The sequence below is a fragment of the Cavia porcellus genome, unplaced genomic scaffold (assembly GCF_034190915.1).
Source record: "Cavia porcellus strain 051 isolate PalLab524CR breed Dunkin Hartley unplaced genomic scaffold, mCavPor4.1 scaffold_5, whole genome shotgun sequence".
Taxonomy (NCBI): Eukaryota; Metazoa; Chordata; class Mammalia; order Rodentia; family Caviidae; genus Cavia; species Cavia porcellus.
In genome coordinates this window covers 36,818,956-36,843,513 of record NW_026947488.1, presented here as the reverse complement: position 1 = coordinate 36,843,513, position 24,558 = coordinate 36,818,956, and the positions used below count along the sequence as shown (strand labels likewise).

The window sequence follows — 24,558 nt, the reverse complement described above, 5'->3', positions numbered from 1 at the left end:
AGGGATGTGCTCCCCAGTTCGAGCAGAGAAACCCAACCCCACACTTCTGCTGTCACACAGGAACCTGGGCACTAGACCCTGCACATCAGAACCAACTCCTGGGGCAGCACAAGATGTGCTGCATGGGCTCCTGTGGAAATGGAACCAAGGGGCCAAGGTTGCCACGATTATCTTTCCACGTGAAACCCAGACACCTGAGGAATGCGCACCTGAGGAAGAGTGCGGGACTGGATGGTGGCCGAGCACCCCTGCCCTGAGCATGGTGACCCCGCTTCCCACGGCCCCAAGGGATGACACGAGCCACAGGGTGCAAGCAAAGAACACAGTTTAATGTAGGTTCCCTGACAACGCCAGTGAGTCATCAAAGCCACGCGGGAACCTCACCACGCACCCCAACGTGTCAAAGCATCCCCTACAGAGCCCACAGATGCGCCCTGCGGAGCCCTCTGTCCTAGGACCCCTTCTCTCCCGGTTTCTTATTCGCCTTCGTCTTCCCCATCACGGTCTCCACGACCACAGAGGTCTCCTCGTACGTCTCGATGCTCTCTGTGGAAATCTGCTCAATGGACTCTACCACCTCCACCTTCTTAAACGCCATGGCCCTGGGAAGGCTCCTCTCGGGCCGGCCACGGCTCCTCCCCTCTGCTCCCTCCTGAGTGGGCCGGGGCACTGGAGGAAAGGGTGCAGACGGTTCCTCCGGACCCGGGACGATCACAGGATGGGGTCTCCTAGGGCTCTCCTCTTCCTTCTCACTATGACCCTTCAGCCCAGGGCCTTTCGGCTCCTGGGCTTTTGCCTCTTTCCCCTTGCCTGCAGACTGCTGGCTTCCTGTGTGCTCCCCCTCGCTCCCCTGGGAGCCCCCGGGTCCGTTCTCCAAAGCTGGCGTGGGCTTCTGAGGAGAGGGCTCCACGGGACCGTCACCACTCACAGAGCCGTCACCACGCACGGAGCCGTCACCGCGCAAGGGGCCGTCACCACGCACAGGGCCGTCACCACGCACGGAGCCGTCACCACGCAAGGGGCCATCACCACGCACAGGGCCGTCACTACGCACAGAGCCGTCACCACGCACAGGGCCGTCACCATGCACGGAGCCGTCACCACGCAAGGGGCCATCACCACGCACAGGGCCGTCACTACGCACGGAGCCGTCACCACGCACAGGGCCATCACCACGCACGGAGCTGTCTTCAATGGAAATCACCACCCCACCACGGGCAGGGATGGAAGAGGAGCAGAAGCTGGGGTCCACATAGCTGCCATCCCCCGTGACCAGCACATGGTGCCCTTTGGTGTAGAGGTCGGCTGGGGGCTCGGGCGCAGAGGGCTCAGGCGTGGGGGGCTCAGGAACGGAGGGCTCAAGCCCAGGGGGTTCGGGCGCAGGCTCTTTGTGGGCCTTCACTCGCTCCTCGACCATCTTGCACAGTTTCTTGAAGGCTTTGCTTATCTGCCCCCCATCTGGCACATCTTCCGGACCCCCTTCCTGGGCTGAGGAGCCTGCTTCTCCACCCCCTGCCTCATGCCTGGGTTCAGCCTTCTCTGTGGCCACCCCCTGCCCTGGCTTCGGGTCTTCCGGATCTTTCGCAGGGGCATCCTCCAGAGTCTCATCGGCTCTGTCCTGAGCCGTGATCTCCTTCCTCCGAGGAGCGTTCTTGGGGAGGCCTCTTTGCCTGGGTTTAGCTGCAGCTATGTCCTGCACGACCCTGGTGAGATCTGACAAAAAAACAAACACAGAAACACAGGCAGTAACTCCAGGGTCCTGGTCAAAAAAAGAGAATGGAAATGTATTTGCTGAAAACTACACCTTTAGCTCTTGAATCAAGTGTCCAGCACCAGGGCGGAGCAGACATGGGATGAAGGGACTGCAGCTCCTGCTGCAGGACCTCAGTGGGAGCGATGCTTTAGTCCACTTCTGAGATCACAGAGGGCGTCTGGAGCCACAGACCAAGCCAGGAACCCACTCTATCAAGCCTTTGTCCTCTGACTCCTCACAAGAGGGACGCAGAGCTGTCCCGGCCTCTGACATGTTCAGCTGGCTTTGGACTTTGGCGTGCCACCATAGTGCCTCCCTCACCCACCTCCACCCCGGCAACCTAACACGGCCCACCTCAGTCCACATCCCTTCCTCCCGAGCCAACTGAAGAAGCAAGGCCACTGCCTCCAGAATGACAGGAACCTCCATCCCATGCACCTTTACTTCCCCTCACATTCCTAGCTGAAAGAAAAAACTAGATGATGAAGAAAACTCGCAGAAATCTTATCCTGCCTCATCTCTGGGGCTTTCTAGCTCCTCTCACACAGTGATACTGGAAGCCTTTCATCCCAAAGATCTTTTTCAGCCCTCCCCCGCCCAGTCACCCCATGTTATGGTGTGGAGCTAAAGTGCTCCCCAAAAGTCTCATGCATTTGGAGACTGAATCATGGATGCACTGCACTCACCATTTACCCATGGATCAGTTCAGGAGGAATGTGCTGTTAGGGGGCTGGTTGGAGGTGGTTCCTGGGGTGTGGCCTGGACGACTGTCTTCCTGTCCTTGCTTCTCCTCACTCTCTCTCTCTCTCTCTCTAACCCTCCCCTCACCCCCACTTGCTGGTGGTTATGGGTTGAGCAGCATTTCCTCCACCAGACCCTGATACCATGCCATTTCTGCCATGGAGCCAGCCCACCATGGATGGAACTCTTTGACACTGTGATTCAAAATAAGCCTCTGTTCCTTTAAGCTCTGAGTGTCAGGTATTTTGTCCCAGTGATGAGAAAATCACTCATGCACCCAAGACTAATACACGCAGAACAACAGCCCTCTGCATGGGCTGACCCACCGTGGGGCCAACCAGAGGAGCCCAAAAGGGCAGCAACAGTCGGGAAGCCAGGAAGGGGACGCAGCTGCAGAGAGGCACAGGTCTGAGGACAGCTGGCCCCAGAGGGGAGTGTCCACAAGGCCAGCAGTGGAACCCAGGACTGCTGCAAAAGGAAAATGCGGGGCCCCCTGCTCCAGATTCATTTCAGGACAGAGATGGCACAGCACCAAGCCTTGCTTGGTCCCTCCCCAGTGCAGACCATATAGGGCCACACTGACCCCAAAGATTAGAAATCAGTGTAAACACAGTGTTCACAACAGCCAGGACAGAGCCATCCCAGAGCCCAGCAGCTCCTGAGCAGGTTAAGAGGCAGTGTACACATGCACGGCGGAAGCAGGCAGCCTCCGGGAGGAGGAAATGCTACTCCGTGACACACATGGATGGGATCGAAGAACGTCAGCAAAGTGCATGAGCCAGGCATGGACAGATAAAGGCCACAGGGTCCCTCGGAATCGCTAATGTTCTCCCCACAAGGGGTGTCATGCAAGATGAACAAGATAACCACTCAACTTAATGATTCCACCTTGCTCGTAGATTGTGACATCACTTTGTGCCCTGGAGATCTATGCAACCTTAAATTACCAACTTATAATAAAGTAAAATTAAAAATGTAAAATTAAATAAATAAAAGCCCTGTGAGCATCTATGTTACCGCCTTCTCTTTTCTCTTAAAACTCGGTGCCTGTCCAGATCCAAGAGACGTCTCATGGTGGGGTGAAGCATTCCAGAGACCCAGCACCAGAGGCAGAGTCACATTTTGCAAACAGGTTGTCTCCACTCACTTTTTGTTTGCTGATTTTTTTTTTTCTTGAAACAATCTCACTCCTGAGCTCAACTGACCCTCCCGCCTCAGCTTCCCAAGGAGCTAAACTATGCAGGCAAACCCAGCTTCCGCTCAGTTTTGAAAGGAAAGGAGAAGGAACAGTAACCCAGCACCTAATCTACCCCAGACACCAGATTTTTGAGCTGTGCAAAAGTGAGTTCATTTAATGAGGGGGAGAATACAACCCAGAGCCCACTCCTGCACACTGAAGAAGCAGGAGTTGAAAACAGAAGGGTCTACCCATGGAGCGCCCTGAGTTGGCTACGACATTCCCTGGGTGGGCTGTTCCCCAGCCACGCCCCTCCTTCCAAACTGCTCCACTTGCCCTGGAGTGACCGAGGGAGGAGATCAGAAAGAGGAGGAAGGGCCCCCATAGAGCTCTTGATGTCCAGACAGGTGAGAAGGCGTGTGTGTGTGTCAGAACCGGACTCTTGGCTCTTCCCGTTTTTTACCCAAGGAGAAGTGAGCATTGTGGGGGGGCTGGGTTAGTGATACCTTTCCCACTGGCACCCACACTGATTGGGGGCCTGTGGCTTGGCGTGAACAGGGTTGGAGTCTCCATGAATGCCGAGCTCAGCCTGGGGAAAGAAGCAAAAGATGGCGTCACCTTGAAGTCAGGAGCCCAGCATGGCTCCCGACCTTGAGCGAAGGGGAAGAGGCTCTGCCTGGATCCAAGCGCTCACAAAAGGCCTCCAGCTGCAAGCTGGGAGCGCATGCATGTTTACGCCCTGGACCAGGACGCAACTAACCTTTGCTCGGAGCTCGACGCCTGCACCACAGAACAGCTATGGGGACGCCGCAAGGGACACTTAAAATGTGCCCTGCGGGACGCTGGCTTCTTTTTTTTTTTTTTTTAATTAAAGAGTAGCTCCAATTTGTTTTTAAAAATATGGGACAGGAATTTAGCTCAGCAGCATAAGCATCTGTCTGGCAAGCATGAGGTTGTGAGTTTGATCGTAATACAAAAAAAATAATAATAATATAAGTCATATACATAGAGAGGGAGAAAGGAAAATGTTTAGGCAATTGAAATAAAATGCACCCAATCTCAGTAGAGTATTCAGGGCTTCCTCCTCCCCCTCTTGCAATATTTCTTCCCATTTGAAATCCTATCAGAGTCAGAAGTTACCAACAAACCCACCCAGGAGAACCCTGTTAACTTTTAGGGATACCATGCTCCCCAAACCAAAATTTCCACAAGGACATTTAAAAGCAGTTCAAGGCTTGATTTCATGTATATGCTCATAAAGCGCTTGCAGGACATAAATACACCAGGGAAGACACCCTGGCTATAGTTACAGAAGGGAGAGAAAATCTTGCTCTCCCGCTGCACTCAAGCCCTCACACCCCACACGGAGGACAGGGGCTGGGGGGAGGGGGGAGGCTTTGGGGTTTCTGCAGGGGGGGCTGCTCTTAAACCCCAAAACTCAGTGGGGGCTGAACTGGAGAAGCACAAGCCTCACCTCACTGTTCTCTGAGGATGCATGGATGTGGATCTAAACGTCAGCCCCAGGGAAGGAATTTCCCACAGTCTCAATAAGTGAGGACCAAGTCACAGCTCCATGGTGGAGGAGACAGACCTGGCTGTGACAGCCAGGGCACCCAGCCAGACAGGGATAGCACCAGTCCTGCAAACATGGCCACACCATGTCCCCAGGGCCCAGTGGGCACAAGGCAGCCCCCTGTGAGGCTGCCTTTGACCTCTGCATGTAGGGTTTCGAGCACCTGCCATCACCCCACCACCCTGGGCCCAAACCCAGTCTCTGTCAGGTCCCCTAGGGCTCCACGAGGTCAGGGATTTTGTGTCCCTTCCCTGCTACCTCCTCACTGCCCAGAACCATGCTTGGCCCACACCAGGGATCTGTGGGAAGAGACCTGGCCGACAGGGACATAGGGACACAGGCAAGGATCACACCTGTTGCCTTCAATCTCTAGGATGCGCTGATAGCGGTCCAGCTCATTCCTGAGGGTCTGCTGGGCCACAGCCAGCTGCCGGCAGTCATAGGAACTCCTCTCCAGCGTCCGCTCAGCCTCCTCGATCTCCCTCCGCAGGCTCTCGATCTGCTCGTTGTACAGCTGGATCTCATCATCGTAGCACTCATGGGCATTCTTAATCGCCTGGTCCAGGGCCGCAGTCTGTGGGCACAGACACTGGAAGGAACCCGCCCGCCCCTTCCCGACATGGACCAGCCCAGCCTGCCCACCGTGGAGTGTGAACTTCTCTTCCTCATTTGTTTCTCTGCTGGGGACAGAGGAGCAGCAAACAGCGATAGACTTTGGAATCTGCACCAAAGGGCCATGAAAACTGTGCACCTAGAACCAACATGGCCTGTCTCTGGGGTAAGCCTGAAAAATAAAAAGAAACCTTCTGTTCATGAGTTAGTGTCCAATAAAGCCCGCTTTTCACACTCCAGGACAGCATCCATCAGGCACCAAAGCAACATGTGAAAAGAACACATGCTAAAGGGCTGAGATGCACACTTTACTGATAATTAAGAGGAAAACACTTGCGGGTTCTCTTTCAGCCACCAGGATGCTTTAATTTTTCTCCTGACTTTGGATCAGCAGAATTACACTGATGCTTTGCTAGCTAAAATATGTGTGTGAGAACTTGTTACAAATGAAATAATGTTAAACACCCAGCAATCAGGAAGCCCTGTGTCCAACCTCAGCCCCAGTCAAATGGTGATAAGAATAATGCCACAGGAAACACCATCTGCGTAGTAATAAAAAGCCAGCAAAAACTAAGGTAGGAAAATAGAAGAAATCGGGTTTCTACTCCTTTAAGAGCTTCTAGGCCAGGCAGCTCACATCTCAGGAGGCTGAGGCAAGAGGATCACTGTGAGTTCCAGGCCAGCCTGAACTGCATAGTGAAACCCTGTCTCAAAAAGACCAAAAAAAAAAAAAAAAAAAAAGCTTCTAGGTCCATGCTAAGGACCCCAACATGCACCACTGACAAGCTTACTCTGTGGTCATCACGCTTTTACAACCTTACCCTCAAGTAGGAAAACAGTTGATGTGCACATCCTCAAACAAAATGAAACAAGCAAAAAGCACACTTCTACCTGGAGCAGCTGCAATCCGAAGGAGGCCCAGGCAGGACCTGGACTCTGACTGGGGCCTGCGTGGGGCTGGAGAATGCGAGTCTCCCACCAGACCACGCGGCAGCCCAACACCTAGCTGCCTCCGTGTGGGGCAGGATCTCTTGCATCACAACGCGATTCTTCCCCCCATGCGTCTGCACTAGGGATAGTGACACCCATGAGGTGACACTGTTTGGAAACTTCACTTGTAAACGTGCTCAGGAATATGTTAGAGGAGGCAGGGGAGTACAGGGACTAGACAGGTGGAAGGTCTGTCCCACCCAGCCACCCCAAACAGCTGGCCTCAGCAGTGTGACCTCACCCTCCTGTCCAGGACCTGGGCTGGGGGGGAAGACTGGGAAAGGGTCCTGCCAAGGAGCAAGCACAGAGACAAGTGCCGGGCTCACTGGGGCACACACAACCAAAGTTGCCATCCACCACCTGAAGACCTATTCCACTAAGGACGCCTCCAAGGTCAGCCACCAGAAGCACAGAGCCTCACACTAATCCTGAGGAAGCACTGGGGCCCCATGTGGAGGACATCAGTCCACAAACAGCTGGCCTGGACTCTTCAAGGGCAGCGGGCTTAGAAAGACAGAAAGCACTGGAATGGGCTCAGGCTGGAGGATGGAGGAAGAAGATGCCTGGGCCCGCCAGAAGAAAGCGTGATGGGGCCGCTGGTGCTGATTACTAGCGCAGTGTCACCTCGAATTCCGGTCTCTGTGGCTGTCCTATGGATCTGCAATGTTAACGTGCATGGAGTGAGGTTGGTGCATAGAAGGTGGGAAACCTCAGAACTGTTTTTGGAACTTCTCAGAAGTCTAAAATTATTTCAAAATAAAAAAGTACTCTTCCTGTTTAGGTGGTTTGATCAGGTTTCTGTTCCTCTACAGTCACCTGTATTGTCAAATCCCACAGCACAGCCACCTGCTCCTGGAACAGGGACACATTTCTAGCCACTCTGGTGTCCCCACACCCTAGGAGACACTTTGAAGCAGCAAGGGGACTGAAAAGACCCCTACCCTGGAGGCCAGAATCTCAGACCAACCTTAGAGTCACCTCAGGGGGGGAGGGATGACAAGGCAGCAGCTCTGTCTTGGGACAGGGACACAGGCTCAAGAGATGAGTCTCAACTTTCCCACGTATTTGAGCTATTCTGGATGAAAGTGCAAAACAAAAACATCTTGCACAGAATCTCTGCACCCTTGGGTTGTGGATCCACAACCCACAGCAGAGCCGGGGTTTGTGCTGGCCCCGTCAAAGCTGATGGCTCATCTCCCCGAGCTCACATGCCTACGTAAGAGATGAGAAAACTGAGGCATATGGGTGGAGGGACTTGCCTAGAAGTACCCAGCGAGTGAGACACCCGCTCCCTGCAAGTGTGGTCCTCCTCAGCCCAGCCCAGCAGCGTCTGCACATCTCCCCATGCACACACACAAATGCATACACACAGAGATGGGTGCACAGGCACATCAGGCCCTAGAGAGCTGGTCACAGCCACGGGTCAACAGGCAGACATGTGGCTGCCTGCAGGAAGACTCAGACAGCAAGAGCCACTTGCAGACCCTGCCTGTTCACCAGCAAACTTTTTGCTGTGAGGGAAATGAAGAGTGCGAAATCAGAGACCGGGAAGCTCAGGAGTAGTCTTCCTTGCCTTCGGGGACAAACCTTCTATATCTCTCATGACAGGAGGAGGACCCAGGGCCTAAGGAGCACTCCAGCCTCAACTCCACACGATGCCCAGGAAGAGCAAGGAGAGCTTGCAAAGATGGAGGAGATTGGAGAGGTCAGGAACAGCAGGGTCCTGAGGGCAGGGCTGGGCCAGCCAAGGCCCCATGCTCAGGCCCAGTCTCCACACAGCTTCCCGGTGGCCTCGGCCACCACAGTTACTGTGCACGCAGACACATTAATGAAAAGGAGGGAAGCTTTTTTCTACGAAAAGTCACCTTCCCAGCTGGCTCCGGAGGAGGCTACATGCAGCCACAGCCCAGCGGGGAGGTAGCACCGTCCAGGGACCTCGAGGCCTCAGGGGCCCACCATGCAGACATGTTCTTTGGGTGTTCTTCCCAGGACAGGCAAGAGAAAAGGTCTGTGCCTTTCAGGCCCAGCGCTGCTGTGCCGAGCTTCACCACCAGATGGCGCAGGGGCCCCCATGCAGACGGAGGCCTGGGCAGTGCGGCTGGCTTATTGATCCACAGCCCTACTTTGCTCACCTGGGGGTACCGAGGTGTCCTGACTTTCCTCCTCTGCCCACCCTGATGCCCGTCTATGGCTTCCGCATCCGTGCCAGGCAACAGAGGTTAGGACAGGGCAGCTGCACCCCGGGGATGCCAGGAAGTGGCACTTCTGATGGTGCCCAGGGGTGCTGCTGGGCAAAGGATGTCACGGGGGGCCCTTGTCGCGGACACTCTCACAGGACTAGGTGTCTATGGCCAGGCCTCTGCTAGATGCCTGCAACTGAGCCCGCTGAGACCTGGGAGCACTCTGAGTTCCCGGAGCACCCCCACCCCCAGACCCAGGAGCCCGCAGAGACCCAGCAGCCCAGCATCTCTAGGAGCAGAGCCCAGCGGTGGACACCAGTGCCCGGGACGCATCAGGTACAAACGTCCACCCTGAAGCACTGCCTGGGAAATGGAAAGGCACACCCCCAGCCCCTAGTACCAAGTCCCAAACCCCTGCATGGACCCAGGCTTGGCTGAGCTCCTGAGAGCTGATCAGGGGAACCTCGTCTAGGACCATGGTATTTCACACAGCACTGGGACTCAGATGTGACAACATGGTGCCTGACCCACTGGCGCCTGACCCACTGGCTAAACTCTCACTCCATGCGCAGAAGCAAAGAAACCCGAGAAGGGCAGGAGGGCCATACAGGGAAGCAGTGGAGGGTCTGGGCCACTGCCACCCTCCAGCCCACGGCCACAGAACTAGGTGCCACCCACCACCTGACCAAGGCTACAGACGGCTATGCAGGGCAGCCACGCCTCCCTGAAGCCCTGCCACACCCACAGAGCTGGGGTCGGCCCCACAGACTGAGTTGCAGGACACTCACAGTGGTCACTGAGGCAGCAAACCTGAGTCTCACGGGCCCTGTGGTGGACCCTGACAGTGAACATATCACCCCTCCGTGCCCTCATGGTTCTCCTCAGGGGTTCAGCCAACCAGAACCAAAAACAAAATGTTTTCCTTTAATTGCATTTGTGTTGACTATGTAGTCATTTGGTTTTTCGAGACAGAGCCTCTCACTATATATGTAACTCAGGCTGGCCTTAACTCATTATGCAGCCCAGGCTGGCCCCTGATTTTAGGAGATCCTCCTGCCTCAGCCTCCCAAGTGCTGGGACTACAGGCATGTGCCACTGTACCCTACTGTTTTTTCTTGTCACTATTTAGTCCCTAAACAATGCAGTAAAACTGTTTACATGGCAACAATTTGCCCTGTCTTGAGTATTCTAAATAACCCAGAGATGATTTCAAGGCCATAAATGGCTGGGCCTAGGTTATGCACAAATCCAATGCTGTGGCCTTTTGGGACCCAGAGGTCCTAGAACTGAGTCTCAGCTGCAGATACACGGACAGTGCCCAATGTCCCCTCTCCGAGGCCCCATCCCGCATCGGTGGTGTTCAAGAACGCCCTCTCTCAGGCTAAGCAGATATAGGATGGGAGTGGTTGCTCAGGGGTTCAGCCCTGTAATGCATGCAGCCTGGGCAACTGCACACCCACTGGTTCCAGAGGGGACTTGAGGCCACAGCAGCTGGTCCTCCGCGACACTTCTTAGAGGAGCACAGGCCTGTTCATCCTTGCCAGACCTCTCCGCATCAGTGACACACTTCACTCACACTGCAAGCCACATGCCTCAGAAGTACGAGGGTGCTGAACAAAGTACACCCGCGTGTGACAGCGGAAACAAAGCCTTCCCAGCCAGGCCTGCACTGTACCACACACTTGGCTCACTCTCTTCCTGCAGGGCAGTGACCTCTTCAGAGCCTCAATGGGGACCCAGTCCACACCCCCTGCCTCGGCCATGCATGGAGCAGGCATACTACACACATACCTCCCTCTACACACACAGGGTACACACATGCCTCACACTGTGCTCAAATCCACTGAGTCTCCAAGAAGCCTTTGCCTAGCGGGCAACTCAGGCCTGGAGCCCGACCTCAAGGTGCCTCCCGGAAGGCAAACTGCCTGCCTACCCTGCTGGGCTCAGGTCACATCCAGAAGAGAAACCAACTCCAAGGAGAGACACAGGAAGCAAGATCAGACCAAGTGGGGTGCACACCCAGCCAGCCCCTCTATTCCTGACATGCTTAACGTGGCACAACAGATCCACCATGAAGTCCTGCGGGCAGCACCTCAACATGGGCCTTGGGAATCAGGCTGTCTGCCTCAGCAGCAGGGATGCCTGCAAACTTCCATGCCTGGGGCTCAAGGGCTACTCTCTCCTGCTGCTACTGGAAAGGGCAGCTGGGGTCCCAGTGTCCTACACAGGGCAGAGAGGGTGGAAGGTGGCCGGGAGCCACGCAGCAGCCTGCCCCTAACACATCCACCCTGCACTCTGGGAGCTGTGAAGAAATCCTCCTCCTTCCACCAAAACCGACAGGGAGCCAGTGGACCTATGGGGTCACTGACACCAAGACAGCCTCACCTTTGGCAGGGAGGGGACAGCCGTTAGCTGCTGGAACCACTGTGGCCACCAACCTGCCTCCTCTTGCCTGAGATGCACGCAGGTTGGACCCAGAATATCCTGTGCGCATCCAGGAACCTTGGTCAGGGAAGCTGGGCACCCGTCATCTACTCCACATACTGCTTCTGCTGGACACAAGTGTGCTGGATGGGTGACAGGTCAGAGCCAGGCACCAGCACGCACCCATGACCTTCAATGAAGTATGTGAGCCTACAAGCCCTGTGCGGGTGTGTACCTGGGCCTGCAACTCCGACCGCTGCACCTGCAGGTGGGACAGTGCCTCCCGCCCCTCGTCCAGCTGACTCTGCAGCGAAGCCACCTCCCGTTCCGTCAAGATCTTCTCCTGCCAAAGAAGGCCATGCTCAGGTCACAAGGAGGAAATGCCAGGACCAGAGGGGCTGGTGACAGATGCGTGTCTAGGTCCCCCAGGTTGGGTGTGGGCAGCCCCAGGAGCAGGGGTTGGTATCAGAAGGGAGGACCTCTGGGGGTAATGACCTATCAGCTGAGGTCATGAAGGAGGACCCGAAAGGGGACTGCAGCACTGTGAGAAGAGGAAAGGACACCCAATGTGTTCATCACTAGGGACACAAATTCAAACCACGGTCAGGCTTGCAGCAGCACAACATGGCAGGGTGAAGGCTGACACAGCAAGGCAGACGAGGCCTCAGAGGGACAGGAAGTCCCAGTCAGCCAGGGACAGCAGTAGAGGCAGCCATGCCTGGGGCCACCCTGGGGCTCTGCCGATAGATGTGGGCCTGGACCTCAGATCTCCAGCAGCATCACAGTGCAGGCAAAGAGGAAGGAGGAAACTCCAGACTTGAAGCCTCGCAGGCATCCGACCCAGGGCAGCCTGAGCTCAGTGAGGTCCCGGGGTGTGAGTTAAGGGTCCCCCAGGCAACTCCAATGCTCACCTCCCGCATCCCACGCACAATGGCAGGCACCCGAGGTGCAGCCTGGATGATCTGCTGCAGGATGCCAATGTAGGTCTGGATTTCCAAAAGATTCTGTGGGGCAGGGAGAGCACTTGTGTGAGTCCAGGGATGGGTCTTTGGCACCTTCTTCCTCAACCCCTAGGCAAGGTGGGAATGGGCTGCCACTGATCGGCCTGGCACATGCCCCCCGTGGAGTGGACACTCCACAGGTCCTTAACCTTCATGGGAACAGCAGGACAGGTGGGTAAAATGAGGCACAGCTCATTTTGCCATTTCCCTTCAGCCACCTTGGCACTGGGCTGCTGTATTCACTGAGTCTGGCACTGGGCAACTTCTGGCTCCTCCCCAAAGTCAAAATGACAAAGAACAGTAAAAATTCTGAATCAGCTGAGGACATCAAGGCAGCCACACTAGAGCAACTAAAGACATTCACAAAAGAGGACATTCAGAGCTGCTTCAGAAAGTACCAAGAATGGGCCGGCCTTGATGAGGCACTGCTATAATCCCTGCATGTGGGGGCTGAAGCAGGAGGACTGCCACAAGTGTGAGGTCAACCTCTTCCATAGTAAGTTCAAGACCAGCCTGAACTACAGGAGACTGTCTCAAAAAAACAAAAAGTGGCCAGAATAATGGGCTAAGTGTGTTCACACTGAGGGTGAGCATTTAGAAACAGATTCATGGCAATGTGCCTTTTACTGTAATAAATATTTTTAATTTAAATATTCATCATATATTTCCATTACACCTCATATATCATCACTGTCTTTTACAAAATGATTTCAGTCTGTCTTAATTAAGCTATAGAGTCTACAGTCAGTCTGTGGTATGGACAGTCTACAGTGTAGGCCAGTGGTGATGAACCTATGGTACGCATGCCACAGTGGGCTCTTCAGATCACTGAAAGTTCTAAAAGGTTCACCATCACTGGTATGGTCATAATATGAAGAGTCGGCTTTTTTTCAGCCCACAGAATGTGAAAGTGCAGAATGTGCAAAAGTTACAGCTCTTCACATTTTCTCTGGAGCTTCTTCTCTGGTCATGTCCAGGTCCCCTCCTGCTCTCCAGCAGTCCAGGCCAGACTCTGGGGACCTCCGGATGCTGGCAAAAACAAATCCTGGGGCCCTAGAGCCATGGGTGTATGGTCCAACCTCTCCAGGCGGCTTCCTCATCCTCCAGTGCAACACCAGCCTCCCCTTCCGGGACAGCAGTGGGATCCACAGGGCACAGATTCAGGGTTCATCCCTCCTGTACCCACTTTCTGCACCTCTGAGGGCTCCTCCCAGCACCTGGAGCTGCTCTGTCCCATGGGAAGGCATTGGGGACCCTCTGTCCCCAGGAGAAGTTTCCACAGTAGTGACAGGAGGAAGTGGACCCACAGACATGAGTTCCCAATATCACCACCCCAATGCACCTCGCCTGCCTACGGCCCTGCGTTGTGCCTAGCTCAGCAGTGTTGCCAGTGACCAGCCTCCACCACCCATTTGGCTCAGAGGAAAACACATTGAAGGTAGGGAAGGGCGGCTGGGTGGCACAGTTACCTTTTTGTTCCTGTCCTTAGCCGCACTGATATCGTCCTGTAGAAACTGGGCCTCGAGCTGAAGGCGCAGGTTATGCAACAAGGCTTCGTCAGCTTCCTGCAAGGAGAAACAGTCATGCTCCTGGGCCACAGGCACCGCGGGGAGGACAGCAAAGTCAGCCGGGCACCTGGGCATGCAGACCACCAGCAATGCAGACTCCTGCTCAGTCTCAGGTCTGCAAGGGCATCTATGACTGCGCCTCAAAGAATGGGCTCAGTCACTGGACCAAGCATAGAACAGAGGTCCAATGAGGGTGACTGTGCACCCACAGTGACACGCGGCAATGTCTGCGACATTTCTCACTGTCACAGCTTGAGTGGTGGGGTTCTTCCCCTCATAGCTAATGAGAAGAGAACGGGGAGGTAGCTAAGCTTCCTGAAGTCCACAGGACACACACGCACACACAGGCCAGAGGGCCTCAAAGAATGCTCTAGTCTAAAATGTCTGCAGTTCCCATGTTGAAACCTTGATCTAATGACGGGGGGGGGGGGGGGGGGGGCCATAACCCCAGCACTGCAAAGGCTGAGGCGGGAGAACTGCTGTGAGTTCCTGGCTAACCTGGGCTACATAGTGAGTTCAAGGTTATCTTGAGCTGCACAGTTAAGAGACTGCTGCCAAAAAACAAAACAAACAAACACCTGATCCAGAAATATCTGAGAGTTAGGGTGACTCTATAAGCCAAGTGACCATAGCATTTAAGGAGCATCTAGATTTAGTCTGTATCTCACCATGAGTGACTTGAGTTCCTAAGACTACTCAGAAAACCATTTCCCTTAACACTAAAACCCTGGGGTGTTTTTGTTTTTATTTTTTGTTTTTTGTGGGGTTTTCTTTTTTTTTTTTTTTTTTAATTGGTACCGGGGATCGAACTCACGACCGCCTGTTTGCAAGGCAGGTGCTCATGCCACTGAGCTAAATCCCCAGCCCCTGTGGGGTTATTTTTCTTTTGGGTTTTCTTTTTTTTTTTTTTTTTTTTTTTTTTTTTTTTGGTATTGGGAATCAAATTCATGACATCAAGCTTGCCCGCCATAAAGTCCTGTATTTTAACAGTTTTCTCCCAAAAACTGACAACATTCAGCTAAAAACAGAAGTTTAAGACAAAATGCATTTTTCAGAGCCTCCATTCCTTTGACGTTGGAAATGACACTCACCACAGAAGGGTGAATTTTCTCACCAAACTTTCTGATGATTCAGACGTTTATCTCTTTGGCCTTGTTTGGATAGATCACATAGATATAAATATGTCCAAGCCAGATGTGGCAGCCCACACCTATAACCGCAGCACTCAAGACGCTGAGGCAGGAGGATCTCCAAGGGTACAAGGCCAGCCTGGATTACATATTGAGTGAAAAACTAGCCTGAACTGCATAGCAAGATTTTGTCTCAAACAAACAAACAAGAAAAAGTGTTCACACATTTCAGATCACACTGTGACACCCAGAACTGGCTGAATGCTGGAGCATCTGCAGCTTGGATCTAGAGGACCCCTCACCCCAACACCTGCGCCATGTATATCTGCCAACCTGAAGATTCGCTGACGTATCAAGGTTGTGTTAACAGCAGGATGAGTATTAGCAGTGGCCTCAATAGTGAGTGTGGGTGTGGGGCCCAGCTAAACACTTAAGGGCACTGTCCACCCTGGGAGGGACACGAGGTCTGACCACGTTATGGCCAGGCCTCCAATGTGCTCTCGTGAAAGGCACTTGATTCCCACATCGCCACTGTAGAGGCCCTGGCTCAAGAAGACCTCCAGTCACCGATGCTGACCATGAGGACATGGCAATGCTGACCACTGCGGAGGCTCTCAAGTAGGCTCTCCATGTAAGCCAGCATCGCTCCTGTGACAACTTCGCAGAGCTGAAGGAGCCAGCTGTTGAGCTCTGGGAACCTGTGCTGTCCGGGGTGGACGCCCACTCTGTGGAAGCAGGGCCCACTGAGCAGGGACTCCATGTTGGAGCAGGGGGTGCCCCTCAGAGAGGCGCAACTGGGCCTCAGGGAGATGGAGGGTCACTGGGCGAGGGTCTGCAGCCCACCTCCCCTGGTGTTTTCCTCTCACCTTCTGCCTCGTGTAAGCCTGAGGGTGGTGGGGAGGGCGGAGAATTCTCAAGCATCTCAAGACTCACTTGAACTCATCTGCAATGACTGGGGCTAAAGAACTGGAAATGGGATTTCAGGGGCTCTTTTTTGTTATTACTCAGAAATCAAACATTCAGAATTTTAGAAATAGAAGGGACCCTTGAGGTCATGGGTCCTCAAACTTTGCTTTTAAATCACAGGTGCCATCCTTCCAAGGATCCCAGGAAGCCAATGGATAGAATCAAAACAGGGGCCGAGTGTGGTGGTGTACACCTGTAATCCCAGCACTCAGGAGGCTGAGGCAGGAGGATCACTGCAAGTTCGAGGACAGTTTGGGCTTTGAAGTGAGTACAAGGCCAGCCCTGAACTACACAGCAAGACCCTGTCTCAAAATAAAACCAAAAAGAAAGAGAGAGAGAAAAAAGAAAGAAAGAGAAAGAAAACATGGACACTTGGGTTTTGCTTTAGTTTTTGTTGTGCACAGAGGACGGGGGCTGAAGAGAGAATTCCAGGCATCTCACACAGGAGCACTGTCCAAGTGAGCGCCCATGTCCTCCCTTCCCCAGCTCCTCCCCGGGTCCCCCCAGACCTCCCCCCGGACCGCACAAGTAGAATGAGAAGCTGCTTGTGCTGCTGACCGGGCCAGTCCACGCTGGTCCTCACCACTGGCCCAACTGGAGTCCCCTACAGTCTCGATGCTTCTGCCACACACTCTCGGGCTCCTATTCTGACAAAGGTCTCCTGATAACATCCCCCAAAGCAAGGTGAGCTGGGCCACGGGGGGCAGCAGCTGCTGACCTGCTGGGGAGAATGTTCTGGAAGTATTTTCTTTTGTTTGTCCCCAAATTCAGAAATGTGTAGACGCCAGTGTTTCTATTGTGTCAGGAACATCGTCAGCTGAATTTTCCAAAGCATCACCAGCTGGAGCTTCGAGATTTTTCTGAATTGAGACTCTGTGTTAATTTTAGAAAACAATCCGGCCCTGGCATTGTGGCTGCCCTGGATCTCGAACAGGGCTGCTGAGTGTGGTCTCTGCATCACACCACCTGCAAGCTGGCGAGTACCGGGAACACGCACATGGACCCCAGAACTGCTGGCTCAGAACTCTGGGACCTGCAGTCTGGGCTTGGCACCCTCCCCGGGTGATGCAGAGGCACAGTGGCATCTCAGAGCTATTGCTCTTACACAGGGACACTCACTTGTGAGAAAAGGACCAGAGAAAGGAGGAGAATGCAAGGCGCCCTTGAGATTGAGCCTTGCACTTGCTCACAGGGACCTAGAAATGCCATTAAAAATCCCGCTGCTGCAAAATAAGCACTGGAGTGCACCAAAGTGACTGATTAGCTAAGGTTTAACTCTAAAACACTTTACCTGCAACTCTGGGTATCAAAATCCTCCCCTCAGCCCTTCTTTCCTTTCCAGCCCCCCTCCTCTTCCTGGATTCTTTGCCTGGTCTCTGGAATTCATTTCCAGCCTCAGGACCTCCACAACAGGAAGCCCCCACATGTGGTGCCTCGCATCCCACAGGCCACACTCTGCCCTCCCTACCCTTGCTCCTTCCCACAGATGCCCGGATGGTGGGAGAAGCGCTTGTGCCCACCTTCCAATGTGGGTAAGTCATTTTTAAGTGGAAGCAATTTTCCAAAATATAAAGTGGGGAGAACTGTGAAGTCTGCTTCTAGCAATTTCCTTAAAATAAGCAAATTTAGAAGCCAGGCCTGATGGTGCACACTTGAAATCCCAACACTGGAGAGGCTGAGGAAGGAGAGTTGCCATGAGTTTAAGGCTGGTTTGGGCTCCACAGTGACTTCAAGGCCAGCCTAAGCTGCACAGCTTAGCAAACTTGGGCCTCACTGGCAACCAATAAGTTCCTATGTCTGCGCTCAGTGACAAAGAGCTCTAGAGGTGGGCCAGGCCAGATCACTGGCATCATCTGGAAAGTCTTGCTCCACCGAGAGGCTGGGAATGTAGAGAGAGGCAGGGATAGGAATGGAGCCCGTGAGGGTACGAGCCTGAGCAGACTGCCTCATGGCCGTGGGGCTTCAGAGTTGGCGACTTGGCGGGCCTCTGCATCAAGAGTGAGGGGCACCTGTAACCTACAGCACCCAGCCTGCATCCAGCTTGAGGGCTGCAGTTGCCCCTGGACTCCCTGGGAGGGAGAGGAATCCAAATAAAAAAGACTCCTGTCTACACTCGCCTCATGGTGTGGCCTTTGACCCCAAGGCTGTCACTCCACTAGTGAATGGAAGACGTTCCACTGCGTGGTGTCTGGCGGGGGAGGGAGGGTGTTCCTGCCCTGCCAACAGCCAGGCACCCTTCCAGGGCTCCCCCAAGAGAACAGGGACCTCCCAAGGCTGGCATCTGTGTATTCAACCACAATTTCTGCTACATCTAAGTGCCAGCTATTCTGTTAGCCACTCTGCATTTTTCTGTAGCTTGAATCCCTTTCACTTAGATTGATTTGAAAAGGAATATTTTTATGAAAGTCACCGTAAATAAAAGGTAATCATAAATATCTGCAACTATCAAAAACCCTGTTCTCTTGTGCACCCTCTAAACTCACCACCAGGGTCGGACATAGCACCCTCTGGAGAAACTAAGAGTACCTGTCACATCGAGAGCTGCATCCCAACTAGGAGGACCTCAGGCTGCCCCCCTGAGGACTGTGGGACAGGCCAGTCACCTGCTCATCCAGAGCAGTGTCACTTCATGAGAACTGGGCTCATAGATATCCTTCCACGCCGGTGGTGGTGGGCACCATTCAGGTTCAGAGGCTCAAAGAGACGAGAGGACAGAGCTGTGCAAGGTGGTGTCAGCAGGCCACACCCCGCTTCCAGACAGCACAGCCCCCTGTGAGCAGGGGGAACTGTCACACAGATCCCTGTGCCAGTCCTCACTGGCGCTCTAGGGGTTTTATCTTTCATGAAACCCTCCTGACGCCTTGTGAGGCAGACACTTCAAACCCGCACACAGTCTCAGCATGCTCCTCCACCAGGCACTGGAGCCGCTGAATGGAGGGAGGCCTTTTCCTTAGGCCACCCTGTCTGTGTTGTTTTTTCTACTGAGAGTACATACTGCTCTTGTAATACGAAAAAATGAAGAGGTTTTAAAACCACTGTCACTTTGCACCAAGGGTAAAAAGGTCTCCAAAACTCAGCCTGGTGGAGCGTGCCTGTGATTTCACACTTGGGAGACTGAGGCAGGAGGATAGTGGGTCAAGGCCAGCCTGGGTCACACCAAGACCTGGGAAAAAAAAGAGTGACAAAAAAAAAAAAAGGACACAGCGAACACCCTGAGCTGAGTGGGACCATCTGTGGTGATATCCCTTGTGGAGAAGAACTCAAAGGCCCGAGTGTGCACAGGGAGAAGAGACCAGAGTTTCATCAGCACCATACCAAGGTCACGGCCCGAAGCAGGTAGGCAGCAGCGGCCTGTGAGCTCTAAGTGAGCAGCACTCCACCCCAGCCCCCTGGCTCCTCCACTCTGATGAGACCACAAAGGACACCTAAAGCTCTTTGCTATAGCTGCTTTTGTGCAACCCTTTTGTCCAGGATTATTCTGCTATCAATAGCAGAGCTCTCCTAGGAATCTCAAAAAATCCAGAGTCAAGCTAATGATGGGAGACAGGAAGAGGGAAATCAGCCCCGCACAGCAATGCCCCCCACAACACTGCAGGAATGGCTTCAAGAAGAAGCTGAGCTTCCCAGCCAATCCCTCACTCACGGACCATTCCTTTCCACACTCCGACACGAGGGGGCTTCATGGGAAAGGGAAAGTTCTTCCTCTGTTATCTTGAGTCTTTCCCCTTGGAATGGCAATCTCAAGATCCCTAGCCAGCAGCAGGACCACTAACCAAATAACCACTGCCCCAAAGTGTGTCCCTTCCTTGATTTGCTGTGTGGATCAATGTTTCAGTAGGAAGACGGCAGCTGGCCACTGTGACAATGGCACTGTGACAATGGGATTCCCAAGGGTTCGTGATCTGGGATCTGGGTCCTGAGGGTGGCGACAGCAAGAGGTGGAGGAACCTTCCAGACATGGGGACTGGTGGGAGGTCACTTCTGGCTCCCTGGGCCCTGGATTCCCATCTTGCCAAATGATCTCGCCTCTTCATGGCCTCCCTCAAAGATGTTGCCCACCAAGAAGTACAGAGCTACAGGTCCTCACAAGATGCAGCACCATGCTATTTGGACTTCCAGCCTCTAAATGTGAAGGTATGAAAGCCTCTTTCTTTACAAAATTAGCCAGCCTCAGATATTCCAGTACAGTAATAGAAAACAGACCAGTCCACCTAGCATAACATAGAAGCTCCATGGTTGATATTTCTCTCAGGAAACCTGAGCATCCTAGGGTGGAACGGTGCAGAAATGAGCATGACTGTCATGCACTAAGGCTGCTGACACTAGGAAACTCAAGAAGAGGACAGCAAAAGAAACAGGTGGCTCCTGCAAAACACAAACAGGAAGTGCGCGAAACAACTGTTTCTGGCATTTAGTTCACAGCGATACCAAGCTACCAGAGCCCAAAGGTAGGCACAACTCACCTTGTTGAGCCGCTGCAGCATTTCCTTCAGCACCAGCTGACACTCACACTCATTTTCATACCTGCACGTAGACATAAAAGCAAGAGTTGGTGATTCCATGTGGTCAGTGCAAAGGTCCATCTGAGACAATTCTCCTGTAAGAAGCTGGCTTTCATTTCTGGACTTCCTTGACCACTGCTTCCAGACCTTCACATGCCATGGCGCATGGGAAAGGGGTGACATCTGCACATTGCAAAGAACCATGGGATAAGGCAAACGGGACAGGAGTTGCCATCATGGTCCGCCAACCACCTCCCACCCAGCCAGCCCAAGGTGGAAGGATTCCAGCTTGGCAGAAGCGCAACCCAAACACAGCCTAGCACCACCTGCAAGGCCACCGAGCAGTGGCTGCAGCATCACCACTGCCCTGGCCTGTCACTGTCCATTCCGAATGCAGAGGCAGGTGCGGATTCTGTCACTTACTCCTCATAGCAGCTGAAACACAGCGGTTACTGCTATGCCCATGATGATGACACTGACACCACCAGCATTTGGCCCTGGACCCTCCCAGCAAAGGCCTCCTCCAGGCCGTGCACTCTCCATGACCTCAACTCGGATGGAGTTGGTTAGCGCAAAAATACCCCAGCTCCCTCAGAGTTAGTAGAGACAAGAGAGGCACTTTCTACAACCGTGGGCAGAGCGACAGGCACCTGGACATTGCTTGATAAGGCGCCTGCCACTGGCTGCCTCCCCCACCGTTCTCACCACTCCTCCCTGGGGTCACCCCTAAAACAACAGAATCCTTGTGTCGCACTTGGCTTCTAGAGGTCTCTGAGAAAGAGAGGACTAGACAACCAAACCTAAGGCCTAAGGGTGCCCTGCACTCCTGGGTGCAGTGAGGAGTTCCCTGCTGGCCGGCACCACCAGGCCAGAAAGCCAGAAATCATTCTGGTCAGAGAAGGCTTCTCTCGGGGGTAATTTTACCCCTAAAAAGAGAAGAACCATTCCCAAAAGACCCGTCTTCTGTTCCCTCTAGTCTGTCCTGATATAGTTACAGCTCTCTAGGTCTGGCAGGAACGCCACTGTTTAAAAGAAAAACTACATTTCCCAGCAACCTTGCAGCCAGATATGGACATGTGACTAAGTCCTGGCCAACTGAAGGGAGGCAGAATTATGGGCGGCAGCTTACAAGTACTGGTTGGCAACACTGTAGTGCTCTTTGCCTCTTCCTCATTACCCCTGCTGCTCCTCTACCCTGCAGCCTGGGACATGGGTGCTGCCCGGCACCAAGCTCCCTGGTGGCTGCCACCCCACTAGGGCCACACTTTGAGTAGCACCAGCCTCTCCCATATGGCCTCTGCTGCCACTTGGCTGGCCAAACTCGGAGTCCCAGTTCCTATGCAATAGCTCCCCAGCTGGGGGTCCCGGCCCCAAGTCCCTGAGCGTCTAAGGTTCAGTCTCAAGCAGGCATTGGGGCACATGCCTGTCATCCCAGCACTTTGCGAGGCTGAGACAAGAGAATCACAAGTTCAAGCCCAGCCTGGGCACCTCAGTGACTTAACAAGACCCTGCTCACGATTTAAAAAAAAAAAAAATTAAAGGAGCTGAGCATGCAAGACCAAAGTGGTGAGTTCAACCCCCGTACCTTCCTGCCCCCTACTCCCCATGAAGACCTCTGATCTGCTGCATAGACGTGGTAAGGATAAGGCTGTGAGAGTTAAATACATCGCAAAATCACTGTGCGGAAAGAGGCCTGGCATAAAAGAGTAGCTGTCGCTACAAATTCTAGAACAGGCAAAATTAACCTGCAGTGACAGAAATGAAAAAACAGCGCCTCGGGCGTGTGGAGTAGGGAACCTGAGTAGTGGAAATGCCCCCGCTGTGTGGGCGCCAGCACGGGACAGATGCGTTTGCCCAGACTCGCCGAGCTGCGAGCTTACGGTCTGTGCACCTTGAATTACACCTGAATTTAGCATGCATGGAGAGCCAGTGCTTCTGTTTCAGGGACACTGTGGGAGGCATCAAAACGAAAGCGTGGCTTATTTCCAACCTCATCCCAGCACTGGAGCCTGAATCCTGGGCTTTCCTTCCCAAGGCCCTACATTCCCCACCCTCCTCACTTTATTGGAAACAGGGCTGGGCTTGAACTCATGCCTCAGCCTCTCAGCGTGCTGGGATCACTTCGGCTGTCCCTCCCCTGGAGCCTCGGTTTCCTCCGCGCCGGACTTACTTGGTCCGGAACTCGTCGAGCGCGCGCTGCGCTTCCACGCCCTGGTGCTGCAGCCGTGTGCGCTCAGCCGCCAGGTCCCCCGCACGCCTCCGGTTGGCCTCGGCGTGGCGCGCCAGGGCATCTTCCGGCCCGGCCAGCTCGCCCAGGCGCCGGAAGGCATCGAGCTGCCCGCGCAGCCCCGCATGGCGCTGCTCAAGCGCCCGGGCGCGCTGCACCTGGGCGGCCACGCGCTCGCCCAGGCCCTGCAGCGGCGCGGGGTTCGGGGGCGCGGCGATCGCATCCCGGACCGCGCGTTCGGGCTCCGCGGCGCGCTCGTAGCGCTCTCGGCGGGCCTGGAAAACGTAGCTGCGGCGGTACATGGCTCTGTGCGAGCCTCGGCGCGGCCTTGGGCTCCTATATAAACCCCGCAGCCCTCCACGCCTGGCATGTTCCAGAGCCCGCCCGCCGCTGGCCCCTCGTGCCCGGGCGCGCACAATGGGACGGCAATTGCCGCTTTGTGAACGGATTAGCGGCCCTTCCAGCGCCTGGGTGGGAAGGTCGCCGCGGGCGCCTGGGTTCTGTTCCTGATTGGGAGGCCTGGGGCTGCAGGAATGGGGGGGGGGGGCGGTGAAGAGCACAGGAACCGAGGGGCCGGGCGGTTCCTGGCAGCCACGAAGGCCACCCAGGCCAGCCCGCGGCACCGGGGCTTCACTCTTCTCCTTGTGAGAGCCCCTGACGTGGCCTGTTCCCCTTTTCCTCCGAGTGGTATAAGCTGCCCCTGTCCGCGGTGATGACCTGGTGTGGGCGCCCTCCAGGCCGGGGACTCGAGTTAGGGGTGAAAGCCTTGGGGCTGCCTGCCCACCCATCCACCCCCTGGCTTGGCAGGTTAACTCAGCGGAGCATGCGCGGTAAGCCGTTACTCAGGCCTCCTCTTAGCTCTCCTGGGTTTTAATGTTTTTCTCCAGTGGAAAAAACAAGTACAACTGAAAAAGAACCAAGAGATGGAAGGAGGGAGCGGTAAGAGGAAATAAAGGAATTAAGATGTCTAATGTGCATGTACCACGGCCCCACGATGCATGTGCAAACACAGACTAATAAAAATAAGATTAAACAAGTACACACCACCCACGACAAGGCGAATAGAGTCTTTTAACTAAAGAAAAGTCTGTGCCCTTTGAATTTAATGAATTGCGTCAGGTGTGGTGGCACACTCCTGTAATCCCACCACTAAGGCAGGAAGATTGCTGCAAGTTCAAGGCCAGCCTGGGCTGCAAAGCAGGTTCAAAACTAGCCTGAACTACATAGGTAGATCCTGTCTCAAATGAACCAAAAAAGAAATAGAATTAAATAAAATAAATGTAATAAATTGACAAACTCTCAATTGGATTTTGGCCACTAGGTTATACTTTAATCTTTATTATGGAAATAATGGATTTTGATGACAAGCTCATGTACACAAAATATTTAAAAGCCAGGCTGTGACAAATTTCAAAGTAAATTGCAGTGAGTATGAAGAGAAATTAATACCATCTGATGAGAATGTTCCTGACTATAAATATTTTGTCGTATCTCCAGCTTTGAAAATCATTATCAAAAGAAGTGTTTTCTTAAAAGTAAGGATTAGCAGGACCATGTAATTACTAGCTGCATGAATTGCACATAATTACACTACAAATTGAAGTCATAGCTGTCAAAGATAGAGAAAGTTACAGGGATCTGCACTGAGTGTATTATGCCTGTGAAACCTTGGATTCAGAGAGGGATAAAGCTACTCAAGGTCCTAACCCATGCT

The 24,558-nt window shown here is 53.8% G+C and overlaps 1 protein-coding gene across 1 annotated transcript; it reads right to left on the bottom strand.

Moving 5' to 3' along the window:
• Positions 1-308: 308 nt before the first annotated feature.
• On the bottom strand, positions 309-23,151 carry Bfsp1 (beaded filament structural protein 1). The gene is given in 8 exon segments (NM_001173038.1): positions 309-1,713; positions 4,178-4,260; positions 5,598-5,818; positions 11,686-11,793; positions 12,362-12,454; positions 13,921-14,016; positions 20,579-20,639; positions 22,788-23,151. Coding segments are annotated over 8 exon segments (2,283 nt in total). The 5' UTR covers positions 23,147-23,151; the 3' UTR covers positions 309-451.
• Between the last annotated feature and the right edge of the window lie 1,407 nt (positions 23,152-24,558).